At 45.1% G+C, this 17,112-nt stretch overlaps 1 protein-coding gene across 8 annotated transcripts in view; it reads left to right on the plus strand.

Moving 5' to 3' along the window:
* Positions 1-16,551, plus strand: part of SYBU (syntabulin) — a 74,492-nt gene extending 57,941 nt beyond the window's left edge. For 6 of the 8 annotated variants that reach the window (XM_059901573.1, XM_059901568.1, XM_059901569.1 and 3 more), the window contains 4 exons: positions 4,161-4,263; positions 11,051-11,254; positions 12,705-12,854; positions 14,739-16,550. In XM_059901573.1, the coding sequence (XP_059757556.1) occupies positions 4,161-4,263; positions 11,051-11,254; positions 12,705-12,854; positions 14,739-15,834 (1,553 nt within the window). In that variant the 3' untranslated portion in view covers positions 15,835-16,550. Of the gene's footprint in view, positions 1-4,160; positions 4,264-11,050; positions 11,255-12,704; positions 12,855-14,738 lie in introns of all 8 variants that reach the window. The other 2 variants (XM_059901571.1, XM_059901567.1) reach the window with 1 other exon arrangement.
* The last annotated feature ends 561 nt before the right edge of the window (positions 16,552-17,112 follow it).

Consider the following 17,112-nt stretch of genomic DNA (forward strand, 5'->3'; position numbering starts at 1 on the left):
CACATGCACAGAATGCTTATTACCCTAAGGTTATGAATAAAAGTAAAGCCTCTCAAGAGGATCCAGCAGTACTACTGAACAAAAAACATAGCTCCCTGATAGCTGGAAAGCCCGCTGCAGGGTGTGTAGTCACCAGGACATCGGCATCACAACTATCTTCAAGGTCATCAAGTGCATCCTCCCTGTTTAGTCCTGGAACCCTGCTCCGCCAGCCCCAGCAGCTGATCGGAGACAGTATCGATGAGGACGACTTGGATATGCATATTTTTAAATCCCCTTCAGCTTTTCAAGCACAGCTCTTCAAGGGCCAAATACTGTTTCCTGTGCTTTGTCGAAGTATTCCCTGTGGCATCAGAGATTTACCAATCAGGTGTCTACACACGGGCAGATGGGGGCAAACACTTCCTTGTCCACCAAAACTGCTTTCAGCTAATGCCATCCAAAAAATCCCTATGGAATATATACTAAAAGTCTTAAAATGAGTATATACTATGGCTTAAATATTCTACTTTTAGGAATTTATACTAAGGAAGTAATCAAACAAGGATGCCCAAGGATAGCCATTAAGCCCGTGTTTAAGAGCATGGACCCTGGGCTTCCCTGGTGGCGCAGTGGTTAAGAATCCGCCTGCCAATGCAGGGGACACGGGTTCGAGCCCTGGTCCGGGAAGATCCCACATGCCGAGGAGCAACTAAGCCCGTGCGCCTAGAGCCTGTGCTCCACAACAAGAGAAGCCACTGCAATGAGAAGCCTGCGCACCTCAACGAAGACCCAATGCAGCCAAAACTAAATTAATTAATTAACTTAAAATAAAAGATATAATTAAAAAAAAAAAAAGGAGCATGGACCCTGGGGTCAGACGGCCTGGTTTCCCTCTTGGCTCTACTTCTCATTAGTTGTGTCACCTGGTGAGCATCACAACTTCTCTGCCTTAGCTGTCCCTGCCTCATAGGGTCTGTCCTGTCATGAGAAACAAATGAATTAATATGTAAAAGATGCTCAGGATGGTTTCTGGCACATAGTTTTTGCTTCTAATGATAGAAAAATTGGACATAGCCTACATATTCATTGATTTAATAAAACAAAATGTGCCATGTTTTAAAGATATTCACATATTAAAAGAAAAACAATTAGGTTACATAGTAATGTATTAAGTATGAATGCTGAATAGTTACATGCCAAAAGCTTATTTTTTTGGTGATGGAATTATAGACTATATTTTTCCCTCTGCATCGTTGCTATTTTCTAAATTTTCCACAAAGGAGATGTATAGTATAATAAAAGCTGTCTTTTTAACCCCTGCAGAATCATAATAACAGCTAACATTTATTGAGAGCTTACAACAGATCAGGTGTTCTTCTAAGATGGCAGATAGATATTCATTGCTTACAATAACCCTATGAGGCAGGTGCTATGATCATCAATCTCCATTTCACAGATTAAGAAGTTGAGGCAGAGAGAGGTGAAGTAATGTGCCTACGTCTTCCATCTAGCAAGCAGTAGAGGTGGGATTTGAACCTGGGCTGTCTGACTCAGGGCCTATGTTTTTAGGTTAGAAACTCTCTTTGCATGATTCTAGTAACCCAAAAGAGCACTGAACTACATACAGCACCCATGACAATCACCTAGTTGCATACACTGTGTAAAGGAAATGCATTAAGGAGTGCCTCTCCTTCCTGGTGTCTTTGTTGCCAGATAATAGATAAATAAGAGGTTTTCAGGCCTCCAGCCTTCTTCTGAGTTTTCTTAGTAAATGGGGAGAATATATTCAGATCACACAGTAAAACTGACTTTTCTGTGTATCCCTTAAAAAGAGTGCATGGACTTTACATGGCAATAAGCAAACTGGAAATAGTTTATATTTTTAAAAATCATAAACAGAAATAGTTAAGTAGCATATACAGTTTTCACTATCACAGTACTCAAACAGTAAAGAGTCAATGTATTGAGTGCCAGGAGCAATAAAGTTTAGAACAAAGTTGTCCCTTCAGTTCAGGGTACATAATTACTGCAGGTCAGAGGCATCGTGAGGTAACAATGGATTTTCAGCAATTGTCTGTTTCTGTTCTAGAATTTCCGTTTTTATGCAGGCAGTTAAATTGTAATTGATGGATTTTTGCATACCTTTTAAAGAGTGAAAACTGGGTGTTTCGGAGGAATAATTTTACATTAGAAAATAGTATCTTACACCTGGTGGCTGCAACCATAGGATCTATTTTTGAAAACTGTCCACTTTTATCATTTAATAACCAACCTGGTAATGTACTAGCAGACAAGGCTGGTTGAATTAGGCTGTCAAGACTAGTGTGTTCCTGGATAGCACTACCAATCATGAGTCCTTGAGACTGTTAAATACTACAGGTTAGCCAACACATTACTCAGAGGCAACTAATTAGGTTCAGGGAGCTTCTGGGAGTTCATTACATCATTAGACAAAGTCTCTGAAATCCAGAAGGAATAGCCAGTCCCAGTTCTGATAAATTGCTACCTTAATCCTCCCAGAATTCTGCAGGAGTTGGGATTCACTGCTGTCATCTGCACTAAGCGGTCCTTCTTGATCTATTTCCCCGAAGAGGCTGACCTTCCTGAGAGGTCCTAGAAACCAGGGAAGGGATTTTTCTCTCTCTTTGCCTTGCTGTCGTTGACGTTCCCCTCCAGCAACACTAAAACACCCCATTAGTGACAGCACCTGTCCACCAGTGGGCTGGTCTGGCTGTATCTTGTCCCTATGGCTCATCTTGACTGTGGGGGAGATGGCAGTTTATGGAGGAACCTCTCCTGCCCCTGCTTCTAACCACTGCCTTCCTGAGGACATGTTATCACAGGGGTATTATGGGATTTGGTCCTGGACAGGATTCATCACCCATAAGTCTTGGACAAATAAATCAGCTTTGGTTTCCTCAATAGTAGAAGAGTGAGATTAATATCTGCCTTACAAAGCTGTCAAGATGAACAGATACAAAGTATAGAAAGAATTTTGAACAGGGCCTGGAACCTAGTATGCGCCCAATAAAGACTTGTGATCATCAATAAATGATGATTACTGATCGCTGCTTGTTAGAAATGCAAGGGATTTAGATTATTCCTATTTTCCTCAACTCGGAAATGTGATCTGGCTCTGGGTTTTAGACCAGAAGAGTCTCAAATTGTGGCATAGGAGTTGAGAAACAAGGTCAAATAAAATTGTGTACCTATCAGATTGATTTTTCCAAAAACATCTGGAATTTCTTCTTTAAAAAAAAAAAATCCTGGTTCTCTTCTTCCTGTTGTCCTGTTACCTCTTCCATGCCCCTGCACTTCCCCAGGCAATCCATGGAATGTTTTCATTATTACTATTTCAGAACTATGTATTTTTTTGTTAAAAATGAATTTATATTAGTTATTCTACCACACAGCATGTTTCCAATTACACACTGAACTCTAGTCTGCTCAAATGTAACGTGATCTTTGCAAACTAATAAACCCCTCCACTCACCCCCAGAACTATGCAAATTTCAATTTCATTCACAGCTTCTGTCACTGTCACTGTGAACTTTTTTCACTCTCTTTGGAAATGTTCAGTTCCTGCTATTTGTTAAGGTTCTGTTCTTCATAGAAAAGCTGCAGCTGCAGCCAGAGAAGGTGGATAATCAGATAGTGCCGGTTGGAGCAGTTATCGGGAGCCCAGGCTTTCCCCATGACAGCTTCTAGACGGTTGCTTATCTCCAGACCCTAACGTGCCAAAGTCAAGTACGGCTAGACGACTACAAAGCCTAAAGATAAACTCTCTGGGAAAAACTTCTTTGGGGGTGACGAGCAGGCTTTTCATTCTGCTGAACGTTGGGGCCGGCACGTTGATGTTCCCGGGGGGCGCTGGCGCACAGGGAGAGGCGGGCACTGGGGCCGGACCCGGGTCACCGCTGCTCCTCTGCAGGAAGCCGGCATCTATGAAACCTGCCTCACTGTGCTCCCAAGCTGTGCTTATGAAACGACGCCCTCATGCCTGCGCCTTCTCTCGTCTGCTTTGCGGAAAACGCTGGGAGCCTGGGAGCGCTGGAACCCGGCCACTTGCTGAGTCCGTGTGCAAACGCGGGGAGCCAGGGCCGTCGGAGGGCAGGGAACTGGCCGGCGTGTTCTCGGGTTTCATTTCCTTCATGCTTCTCTCCCCCTTTGTTTTGCAGGTAGCGAAGCCGATTTCAGCTCCTCGAGCAGCACCGGCAGCTTCTCGGCTCCTGAGGTCCACATGTCTGCTGCGGGAAGCAAGCGCTCCTCTTTCTCACGCAAGTAGGCCCGCCTCCTGCCTCCTGCTCTGTAATTGTTAAGACGCGTTACCCGGGCGACTTACCTGTACTTTATGTGTCTCTAGAACCACCTGGATTACTGTGCGTTCCGATTTTATGCTTATTCAGTGAGTGCTTTCTGTTTGGTTGGTTTTTACAGTGATTCACAGTTGGTACTTTTCCCAACCTCACCCACCTTGGTCACGACGTGGTTGCCCTGTGTTCCTCCGCCCGCGACGCCCTCTCATGCAGCCCTGGCGCCTTCCCTCCCTGCTCTCTCCTTTCCTCACCCACCTGTGTGCCCACCTGAGGATAAGGCTAGTCGTCTCCCACTTCCCACCCTGCCGCCCCTTCGTGAATCTGTCCTCTTAGCTGTAGAGCCTCTGACTTCACCCTTTCTTTCCTCTAGCTGAGCCTCCTTTTTTGTCTTTGTGAAAGAAGCATAGTGACCCTCTGGCCACCTCCAACGTTCACTTGGGGAAGGGGTGAAGAAAGTGTGGAGCTCATAGGCCTGGGTGCCCCCTGCCCACCGAAAGAGGCAGTAGAGCAGACTAGCGAAGTGTGAGGGCTCTAGCAGCCAGGCCACCTCGGTTTGAATGCCGGCTCCACCATCTACAGGCTGTGTGGCCCTGAGCACGTGGCTCAGCTTCTCCACGCCTCAGTTTTCTCACCTGGAAAACAGGGCTACAGTCATACCCACCTGGTAGGGTTTATTGTTAGGGTTAAATTAGTTAATTCAGGTAAAGTGTGAGGTCACTGCTGGAAGCATAGTAACCATCAGCAGGCGTTCGCCATTGGTGCTGTTTGGACTGGGGGAGAGAAGGACTTTGAGGGAAATGGGAGCCACTGTTCACGTTTGGCGACAGCTTGTCAGCCCCAGGATTCTCTGCTGCCGTCAGTGGCTTCATTTATTCATTCAATACGTATTTATCGAGCAGCTACTGTGAGGCAGTTTCTAGAGATATGGCAGTAAACAAAACTTATGAAAAACTATTTTCATTCTAGTAGAGAAAGAAGGATAATAAATGCATATAAATAACATATATATATTTAAATACAGGGAAAGGATATAGAGGGTAATAGGATGTTTGGTATAGTCTAGATAGGCTGGTTGCTGGAGACTCTGTGATGAGGTGAGCTCTGGGCAGGGACCTGAACAAGGCGATGGAGTGAGCCACATGACACCAGGGGTGACTGTCACTTGACTGTCCTGGGCCACAGTGTCCAAGTGTGTAAAAAGGAGATTGGACCACATGATTTTTAAGGTTCCTTGCTGAAGAAAAGCTGTTTAGTTTCTAAAAGCTTGCATTTCCAGGACTGAGCAAGCCAATGTTTCCCACTTCTCTTAGGTGAGCAGAAGATATGGCTGATATTTATAAAGGGACCTGAGAGCCCCAGTGCAGAGTTTTATTGTTAAAGCTGAAGCCAAACAAACTTGTAACTAAAGAGTGAAGTCCACAGTGAAGAAGCACAGTTGTTCTTCAAAATAGATAAATACCATTTATTTTGGAAATAAAGTGCCTCTGGGATCACAGGATGTAACCATAAACATTCTCTATATAAATCAGACGTGGCTTGCTCTGAGAATAAGCCATTTATCTCACCCATTCAAGAAATTAGCACATACTTATGGTACAAGGCATCAAAGAACAGAGAGGCAAAAGAAAAAAGAAATGGCCTGAAGAGGAAGCCAATTTTGTTAAGCATTTCAAAGGAATTTGTGTTTGTGGTTAAATTCCAAGGTAAAGTCAGTTATACTGAGTGACTTAGAGAAAATATTCTAGTCTGGAATCCATGAATTCTCTCAGTGATGAAAAATTGATGTGTTAAACATAAAGTAGTTAAATATAATTATGTGGAAATCAGATATATGCTTAATAGACAGGAAATTGAAATAGGCAAATGTTCTATCCATTATGTTCACTTTTTTTATCTGACCCAGGCACAGAACACCATCAGTAGATATCTGGGATGGAACATCTCAGGTGTTTCACGTAATCTGTGTGTTCTACAGGACCATGCATTGAGGATAGCTCCTCTAGATGGGCCGGGTATCCATGCAAAACTTTAAAATAGCTTATGATTCTTTTAATTGGCTGGTTCCTCCTGTAATAAATGAATTTACTTTGTGGAGAATTAGATCCTGGGAGAAGGCTAGCGGGAACATTTGGTGAAGGGGTGGGGGAAATGAAGGACAAGGGTAGTTGGAAAGAATGTTTTTGACAGGCAATTTTGAAAACAAAACTTAAAAGATTTACAAACCATCTCTTCTTAGAGAAGGCCAACTCTGCTGATATTTCTGAGGAATTCTCTTTTGTAAACTAGAACCCTAGGGCTTCCCTGGTGGCTCAGTGGTTAAAATCCGCCTGCCAATGCAGGGGACGCGGGTTCGAGCCCTGGTCCTGGACGATGCCACATGCCGTGGAGCAACTAAGCCCATGTACCACAACTGCTGAGCCTGCACTCTGGAGTCCGCGTGCCACAACTACTGAAACCTGCACACCTAGAGCCCTTGCTCTGCAACAAGAGAAGCCACCGCAATGAGAGGCCCGCACACCACAACAAAGAGTAGCCCCCACTCGCTGCAACTAGAGAAAGCCTGTGCACAGCAACGAAGACCCAATGCAGCCAAAAATAAATTAATTAAAAAAAAACAACAACAAAGCTAAAATTCTAATCTTATCAGAGGCAGAGAGAAGTAAGAAGAAGAAAAAAAAAAAAACCTCAGGATTTGGAGTCAGATGGACCTGGGCTTGAGTTCAGCGTCCATTGCTTATTAGGTGCAAGACCCAGGGCCCCGAGCCTCAGTTTCCTGTTCTGGAAAATGGGGTAATAATGGCATCTACCTCAGTGATTTAAATGAACTGATAGATATGAGTGCTTAACACGGTGCCCAGAACTCAGGAAAAGAGTCATTACATGCTTGTTTTAGTCAATAGTGATAAAAGTAATACTAATGGGCAAGATGCTGCCGCTGCTGCCACTGATGGTGGTGGTGGTGGTGAATATGATCGTATTAGTTTGCTCAGGCTGTTATAACAAAATACCGTAGACTGGGGGACTTAAACAACAGAAATGTACTTTCTCACAATTCTGGAAGCTAGAGGTCCAAGATCAAGGTGTCAGCAGGACTGGCTTCTGTGGAGGCCTTGCTCCTTGGCTTGTAGATGGCTGTCTTGTCCCTGTTTCCTCACCTAGTCTTTTCTCTGTGCCTGTCTGTGTCCAAATTTCCTCTTCCTGTAAGGGCACTGGTCAAATTGGGATTAGGGCCCACCCTAAGGGCCTCATTTTAGCATAAATACCTTTTTTAAAGCCCCGTTTCCAAATACAGTCACATTCTTAGGTACTGGGGGTTAAGGCTTCAACCTGCGAATCTGGGGAGGACACCATTCAGCCCATAACAATGATGATGAGCATGGTGGTGGTGATGGTGGTGGTGACGGTGACGGTGAGGGTGAGGATGTTACCTGAAGGAAAGGGCAATGCCTGGAGAATAGAGAGTCACCTGGGCGCCTTCTGAGGATCTCTTTTTCACTTCTCCCTTTCTCTCACTTTCCAGTTACTGGTTCAGATTTGCAGGAAGGGGGCGGGGTACCAGAATTCTATCTCCTCTCTGTGGGCTGCATTCTTTTTGTCCATCAGACCAAGGGATTTGGGGAGGGCTAGGAAGGTAGCGTCAGATTTGCCTGTGCATGGCCTTGACAAACATGGAATCCTGTCCTCTCCATTGCAAATGTTTTTTATTATCATCCACAATGAATCTGTACCCACACATGTTAGCATTTGAACTAAACTAAATGTAAGGAACAGAACTGATAATTTAAAGCAGGTAGTTTGTTTTTTAAAAGTTAGCTATTACAAACAGCCTAATAACTCATTTCCTGAAATATATTTCAAAACTCAATTATACCTTAGTAATGTTTGATAGTTTGAAGAGTTTTTGCTCTATTCTGTATAGCAGATGAGTTCTTACAAAATCCTCATCTCATTTAATTTGTACGTCACTAATCGTGCATCTCAGTGTGTGCATCAAACTAAAGAAATCGGTGGTAAATTCTTCAGGTAATAACCACATACCTAGCCAGTACCTAATATACCTGTTTACAAGACCCAAACAATATATTCCATTTGTATAAAGCTGGAGACATGTCTGTAGAGTTGAGACCTGGATTTAAATCCCAGTTGAGCTGTGAGTTCTTGAACCAGTTTTTTTTTTCCCCTGAGCCTCAGTTATTTCACATAACTGAGTACTGCCTGTACTTCACATAATATAAAAGGGAAATGATCATTGTACCGGTCTTATTGCCATAAGCCTTATTGCCATGATGGTCAAAATTAAGTGAAACAATGTTCATAGAGCACCTGCAACAAGGCTTGGGTCACAGAAGGTTCTCAGCAAAGGTTAACTCAGAATAGAATTCCCCAGGTCCACATGAGGGATAGCTCTTTACTCTTTCTCCTAACTTGTAATCGTTGACTCTCTATGTTTCTCATAGCCACATTAAGAAATAGTCAGGCCAACAGAAGTGAAGCATAGAGAGGCACATCCAAGCCAGAGTACATGTTCTTTTCTGCCCCACGCCCACCAAAGAACTGCTGAAGTTGGTTTGTCACAAAGCCACCGGCCCATCTGTTCCATATAAAATGTCCTCTTCTCACAAAAAAGGAGGCAGAGTCCATGTGGATGATTTCAAAAGGAAAGAACTTTTTAACTTTAGAACTTGGTGATGTTTCATTTATATGTGATTTACTGGGTTGACCGCTAGTTCAAATTGTATTTGATCTTAAGTAAGTAATTGTGGTTTTGGAGCCAAGTAGACCCACACACACACTCATACTCACATTCACTCATGTTTCTCAGTGAGATGTGTCCATTGGATACAGTTGTAATCAAAATTGCAAAGAGGGATTGACAAAAATAAGTCCTGCTATATGAAAAGTATCTTGTTCCCTTTTGTTTCCTTGTAATGTCAGCAAGATATATTCCTGACATAGACGTGCTACCCTATTTAAGTAATTTCAACATTCTCTAGATGCTTCCTTACACTCCGGGGTATCAAATTTAATGGAACTAGATTAACAGGGAAGTTCAAACAGTTTATCCAGAAACAGTACCCTGCAGTAGAATTGCCCTTAACAGCTTGTCCAATGTACTCAACATCCATTCTTTGATTTATTTGCATGTCAAATCTGTGAAAGTTATCATATATCCCCAATATTAAGTGGCTTACTTGCCTAAGTTCCTAGTAAGTGGCAGTGCCAGGACTTCAACCCGGTTTATTCACTTAGCAGTCATTTAGGAAGAACCTAGCATGTGCCAGGAGGTAGTGGGGATGTAAAAGCACAGGCTGTGTTTCTGCCCTCAGGATGCCCTGGTCTAGTGGAAAAGACAGACAGACGTGCGTGGTGACGCACTGTGATAAGTTCCCCGGTGAAGTCTGCACAGGGTGTTGGGAAGCACCAGCGAACAGCACCTACACTGGCCTCGGGAATGAAGGGTCCAGAGAAGGCTGCTTGGAGTAGGTTCCCATCAGTCTTGAAGTAGGAGGTACCCAGAGGCTCAGGGTAGGAGCAGAAGAACATTCTAGGCAGAGAAAATAATAAGTTCAAAACTAAAAAGAGGATGGAGAGCATGGACCATCAGGAAACTGTACATTGTCTGGAATGCAGGGGGAGGAAGAGCAGAGGATGGGTTGGATGGGGTGGTGGGATCAGACCTTGGGAGCTGTATTAAGGGGTCTGGCCTTTATTCTGGAGGCTGTGGGGAATCATTGAATGGCTTTGAGGAGGCCAGTGATACTCAAATTCCATATTGGAAAAGCCACTCTCACCACAGGGACAGCCTCCTTGCTAGAGGGGCAAGACAAGAGGCAGGGGAAAAAAGGGGGCTAACATTTAAGCAGTTAAATGATAAAGTTTGTGCTATGTCATTGGGGATGGAAAGAAAAAGAAAAAAAATAGATGGTTAAAATTATAGGCGAGGGCTTCCCTGGTGGCGCAGTGGTTAGGAATCTGCCTGCCAATGCAGGGGACACGGGTTCGAGCCCTGGTCTGGGAAGATCCCACATGCCGTGGAGCAACTGAGCCCGTGAGCCACAACTACTGAGCCTGCACGTCTGGAGCCTGTGCTCCGCAACGGGAGAGGCCGCAACAGTGAGAGGCCTGCGCAGTGCGATGAAGAGTGGCCCCCGCCCGCCGCAACTGGAGAAAGCCCTCGCACAGAAACGAAGACCCAACACAACCATAAATAAATAAATAAATAAATTTCTTTTTAAAAAAAATTATAGGCGATACATTTATGTGCGTTATATTTATCTATCCTGTTTTTTCCTTTTTCTTTACGGGCAAACCCCTTCTCCCCCATCCTCCAAATGAAACACCCTAATTTTCTTACCCAACATGAGCCAAACCTGGATATTTTAACGCAGAAACAGGTATACTGGAACAAAAGCCACATCTTCAAAATGGCCTCTGGAACGAAACTAAACCAAATCGATATTTTACATGGTTTGTGTTCTCAGCAGGCAGCTGGGTTTAATCTATGGTCAGAAACTATCTGAAAGAATAGAAGAGGGAGAGGTTGCCTGTGCTGGTGACACAGGAGAGAAAATATCGGGCAGGTGGGAAGAAGGCCACTCACAACGCCAAATTGCTGGAATAATTATGTTGCCCTTTTCAACCCTATAGATTGGATTTCCTCAGTGGTGACTAGCTTTAAGAAGGAACAAAGCGTTCGCATTTGGGTATCTACAGCCCCAAGGATTCTAACATTCTTCATGCTTCTGTCCCAGTCGAGGTCCCCACGGGCGGAGCAATGGAGCTTCATCGTACAAGTCTGGCAACAGCCCACCCTCCCCACGGGAGAAGGACCTTCTGTCCATGCTGTGCAGGAATCAGCTGAGTCCCGTTAACATCCATCCCAGTTATGCGCCTTCTTCCCCCAGTAGCAGCAACTCCGGCTCCTACAAGGGAAGTGACTGCAGCCCCGTCATGAGGTGAGTGCCGTCTATCTCCCAATTCATGACTCTTAGTTTGTCCTACTTGGTAAGCTTCTCTTTAAAAAAAATTTGAAAAATGATACAACTCTTGATCCCCTGCCTTATTCTGTAATACGACACTTCTCCTTCCTTTCCCACACTCAGCTCATCCTTCAAGGGCTGCTGCAGAAAGGGCACGAGCCACAATTTCATTTCTAATAAGGTTCCGCAGTCCCAGGAGTTCCTGGCTAGACAGAAAAAATGGCACAGCGGCAGTAGGAGGGTCCTATGCATTTCCCTCCGAACAGAGAAGAGCCATTCGTGTGTTTGCTCATTCATTCAAACACCAGATGTTTATTGAGTACCACGTTGTGCCCAGTACTGTGTAAAGCACTGGGAATAGAGCAGTAAACAACCAAGATGGTCCCTCTGCTGACTGCCCAGAGGAGAAGAAAAATATTAGCTATCCTAATGACAGAAACACATTAGGATTATTCTGCAAGTACCTGTTGTTATATGTGTATGTAAAAGGTGGGGACGGGCTCCAACTCGGGCCGGAGGGGTCAGAGGAGGCTTCTGAAAAAGTGAAATTGAAATGAAATCTGAAGGTCAAGCAAGGAATGAATTAGTCCCCGGGAGGCATGAGGGTGCAGAAAAAAAGGAACTGCACATCCAAACAGGCCCCAACAGGAGAGTTGGGAACTGGACGCTGGACTCGGGCCACCTTGGATGGAGCACAGGCTCAGGGGGAACAGGGCTAGTGCAGCGGCTTGGATGCGGTCCCAAGTCGGGGAAGAAGCTGCCAGCCCTCCTCCTTCGGTCTTCCTCCTCCTGGGCATCCCGGTCTCATTAGTCAGCTCTTACAGCAGCGATACCCAACTCTTGGCCAGGCCAAGATTCCAGCAAGGGAAGTTTTGTAGAGCAGTGGGCGCCTCTCTTACAAAACCTATCTGGTGAGACTGGACTAGCCTTTTTCCCTGCAGAAGAAGGAAAGCTTCCACCAAGTCAGCACACTCACCCTGATGTCAGAACAATCTGAATTCAACTAACAACAATCAGGATCTTTAGGCAAGTGGCACATTGTGTGGAAGCGAGGTCATCTCGCTCCCTTCCTGCCCTCCCACCTGCCCCTACTCATTGTCCTTTAACAGAATAGCCTGTTACCCTGAACTGCCAGGCAGGCCTGTGGACAATTGTGCATTATTTTATATGAGATCATCCCTAGGCCACAGAAAATCTCCCTCTCCCCTGTCCCCGCCCCCTCCACAAACACCCCGCCCCCAATCTTCCCAGTTTGAACAGTCCTAAGATGGGCAGGTGGATTATTGTCCCCCTTCTGAAGTGAGGTCACACGCTGCTGGGGTTTAAGGTCCCAGCAAACGGCTGCCATTTCTTCTCAACCTGTTAGCTGTGCCTTAACTTTTCTTTTTATAGAAAAAGTAACATTTCGTTACTTCCATTGTTTCAGGCGATCTGGAAGGTACATGTCCTGTGGTGAAAATCATGGTGTCAAACCCCCAAATCCAGAGCAGTACTTGACTCCTCTGCAGCAGAAAGAGGTTACAGTGAGACACCTGAAGACCAGGCTCAAGGAGTCTGAGCGCCGACTGCATGAGAGGTGAACCCACGTTCCTTGCACGCTGTGGTTTAGGACATTTTCTTTTTCCATAAAATGAAATATGAACCCACACAAGAAAAGAAGACAAATGACTTCATTTAATTTTTGTCAGATTTCTTAAATCAGTCTCTCAAAAGAGCTATTTTATAATCCTGCGTGATTTGGCTGTTTCAGGGGTCCAGGGAACCCTCCTGGGTTGGAAGGGATCCTCTGCTTTTTCTGGGTGTGTCCAGCTTTGATGTGAAAAATTGGGTGTGTGTGTGACTATTTTTAAATGGTGGGAACACTTGGAGGAACAATCCCATACTTCCAGCAGAATGGGTCACACACAGTTGGCCCCTGTGAAGCCCTGTTTATCTCTGTGAGAGAGTGGATGGCCTTGTCCATTGTGATTCCTACAAGCTATTTCTGTGCTGAAGGAAGAGGTTCATTATTCTAGGCCAAGTGTTACGGTAATTAAAAAAAAAAAATACAGCCCCAGCTTAAGAGATCTTATCCCAGAGAGAAGAGACTGACATCTTGGGACAGGCCAGATTTTCTGCTTGATGGTTTTTCCCTGTCATTTTGCAGTTGACAAGCCGAGCTCTGACCAGAGTGGCTGTGAACTCAGGGTAAGGGTGACATGAGTCAGACCCTACTTTCTGGAAGTCTTTGGCTTATGATTTGAGGAATCTATGGGAGGGTTTGAATAGTCATGGGAGGGAGGTATGGGAAGGCAGTGAAACTGGAGAAGAGTCAAGCCTAAACTTAAAGAAGCAATACTTACAGCATCTGTTCAAATATGTCAGGATCCTGACTACCTGGTCTTCATAAACACTGAGAATATGAGGACATATATTTACACAGACTATGAAGAAATTATATGTAAGGAAGAATTTTTTGACAAATATCTGGAAATAGGGTCCTGTGAAGGATCTAAAAAGAAATAGAATAGATTCCCTTCAGTGTAGGATGGATCCAGTGTCATCTTGCCCGAGAGGAGAGAGAATGATCAGCATTTCACAAAGTCCTTGCAACATGTAGCTTTTTATGATTTAAATAAATTTTTAAGAAATTATCATTGGTGTATGATCAGAACTGTTTTGCACTGCTAAAGCTTATCAGTCTGCCTTCTGCCTTTGATAGGTAATTAAAAGTGATATGGACTTTCCTTCCACAAATTGTTTTGTGGACATAGGAAAGAGTAGACTATGGAGATCAAAGCAAGCTAAGAGACGCTAATGTGTTCTAATAAAACAATTTCCAATATTAAATACAGGACTACCTCAGAGATATTGCAGGTTCGGTTCCAGACCACTGCAATAAAGCAAATATTGCAATAAAGTGAGTCCTACGAATTTTTTCACTTCTCAGCACATATAAAAGTTATTTCACTACACTAGAGTCTACTAAGGGTGCAATAGCATTATATCTAAAAACAATGCACAAACCTTAATTTTAAAATACCTTAATTGCTAAAAAATGCTAACCAGCGTCTGACAAAGCAGGTTTGCCACAAACCTTCAATTTGTGAAAAAAAGACACAATATCTGCAAAGCACCATAAAGCAAAGTGCAGTAAAACGAGGTCTGTCTGTAGTGAATAGAGGATAATGCCTGAAAAGTACTTAGTGAAATATCAGACATATGGTGGGCACTCAAAAAGAAAAAAAGAAAACAATAATAGCACATTTTATTCTGATTCTAGTTACTGTTATTATTTTAGCTATTTTACAGTTAAGGGGGCAGTTCAGGGCTAATACCTGCGAAAGAAAAAAATTTCAAAACTGATTTAACCTGTATGTTTCCGGTGGGAGAGCATGGGCTGGGCCGGGTGCCAGAACTGCTTGCTGCCTGCTTCACAGTTGGCCTTTTTCTGAGCAGGGCTTGTCTCCTCTGGCCCTAGGGAGAGTGAGATCGTGGAGCTGAAGTCCCAGCTGGCCCGAATGCGGGAGGACTGGATTGAGGAAGAGTGCCACCGGGTGGAGGCCCAGCTGGCCCTCAAGGAAGCCCGGAAGGAGATTCAGCAGCTCAAACAGGTCATCGAAACGATGAGGAGCAGCTTGGCCGATAAGGACAAAGGCATTCAGAAATATTTTGTGGACATAAACATTCAAAACAAGAAGCTGGAGTCTCTACTTCAGAGCATGGAGATGGCGCACAATGGCTCTCTGAGGGACGAGCTGTGTCTCGACTTTCCGTGTGATTCCCCGGAGAAGGGCTTAGCCCTCGGCACGGCTTTCGGCCCGACGGCCGATGCGCTGACCCCGGAGGAGCCGGCCATGGAGGCGGGGGCCAGCAGCGAGCTGCTGGGGGAACACAGCGCGGGCCACGGCACAGGTGTGTTCGATGAGCTGGTGACAGCCACCACCGTGGAGGCCGGCGACCTGGAGCTGCTTCGTGCCAGCCCTGGGGCAAAGGCCCTCGAGCTGGAGGGTCAGGAAGAGGGCAGCGCGGTGGCGGAGCAGGCCGTGCAGACCGACGTGGTGCCCTACAGCCCTGCCGTCTCCGAGCTCATCCGGCACGTGCTCAAGCTCCAGGACCCCTGTCCCTCCAGCTCCACGTCCCCTGAGGATGAGTCCGGGGCCGACTCGATGGAAAGCTTCCTGGAGTCCATCTCTGCCATCGTGGTCGATTTAACTCCAAGAAATCCAAACTCTGCCATCCTTTTGTCTCCCGTGGAGACCCCGTCCGCCGAGGTGGGTCCGGAGGCACGTGGGAACCGCCTCATGAGAGAGCTGGATTTTGCAGGCTCCGCAGAGGAAAGGCTGGACGGCCTGGTCCCGCTGTCCGGCGGGGGCGTCGTGGGGCGGTACTGGAGCAGCAGTTTCCTGGTGGATCTCCTGGCCGTGGCGGCCCCCGTGGTCCCCACCGTGCTGTGGGCGTTCAGTACGCAGAGGGGGGGAACGGATCCCATCTACAACATCGGGGCCTTGCTGCGGGGCTGCTGCACGGTGGCGCTGCACTCGCTCCGCCGCACCGCCTGTCATATCAAACCCTAAAGAGAAGATGGCACTTCCGTGTGCCAGTCTGTGCCGTGTGGCCTGCTGCCTGCCAGGTGGAGAAGCAGCGGGTCGGCCTGTGGCGGTCTCTGTTCTGTCGTTTTTGCTCCTCGGTGTTTGATTTGCACTATACTTAGCTGAAGCCTGTTCACTGTTTAAAACGGGAGGTATCTTCGAAGGCATGGAGACCTGGTTCCAGGACATGTCCCGCCAGTGTGATACAGAAAGCATGCTCATGATCCTGCCGTGTCGTCTGAGGTGCCCGTACTTATCCTAGTGGTTCAGGTAGAGAAAATGCAAAGTTTGCACTTTCAAGACAGCTTCTATAAGGCTGGCATGTTATCTCCTTGCTTTGCTTTTTGCCGTTTTAAAATGTGTAATTGTTACAGCATTCCAGTGGTCTTGTGCATAGCAGGGGACCGTAACCAAAAAGAAAAATGTATTTGTGTCATTGGTTTGAAGAAGCCTTGATAGCTCTTTAGTGTCTTACTTGGGGTTGATAAGGTTTGAGTGTTTGCAGTTTTCTACTAGATGTAGCTCCAAAGTCTTAAATGGCTCGTCTGTTCTTAAACCTGTTAATTGATGAAACTATATGTAAGGTTTACATTGTATTAACTTATTTTTTGCTTATTATATATAGTGTTTTATTGAAAATCATTTGTAACCACACACTTCAGCATGATGAAAATAAAGATTAGTGTTTCCATTTAAATAAACGTTCTATCCTCCTATAAAATAATTATCTCTGTGATTTTACTTTTACGTATGATAAGACAGACTAAATGGATAGCAGATCCTTCTGTCTTTAACAGTAGGGATCTGTAAAAATGGAATTAAATGATAAAGGGGGAAAAATAATTATTAAAGAAAGGTGAGGACTTCCTACTCTGTCTTTTAAAAAGCATTGTTTCTGAAGACAAGTAGCTTTGTTTGTTTGCTCTGAAATTATCCATACACTTGTTAGTCCACATATTTATTCAGTAAGGATATATTGAGCATTTTCACGAAAGTTGGGCTGATTTTGTTTTAAAGCATGCTAAGGGTTCAGAGAGGGAGAAAATGCTGCACCGTATGTCTCCTCCCCTTGGAATAATAGGGTGAGAGTCGGTGGCTGGGAAGGGTCACACCAATCTTGTGATATGGGTATTACTCTGCTTTACAGATAAGGGAGCTGAGCCTTAAAGAGGTAGATTGCTCAGGATCTCATCTTTCATCTCTAGAAGCCAAGATTTCAAGGGTCTGCAAAGCAAATGACTTTTCCACTTTACACACAAATGG

This window comes from Balaenoptera ricei, chromosome 17 (assembly GCF_028023285.1).
Source record: "Balaenoptera ricei isolate mBalRic1 chromosome 17, mBalRic1.hap2, whole genome shotgun sequence".
In the NCBI taxonomy this organism is placed as follows: Eukaryota; Metazoa; Chordata; class Mammalia; order Artiodactyla; family Balaenopteridae; genus Balaenoptera; species Balaenoptera ricei.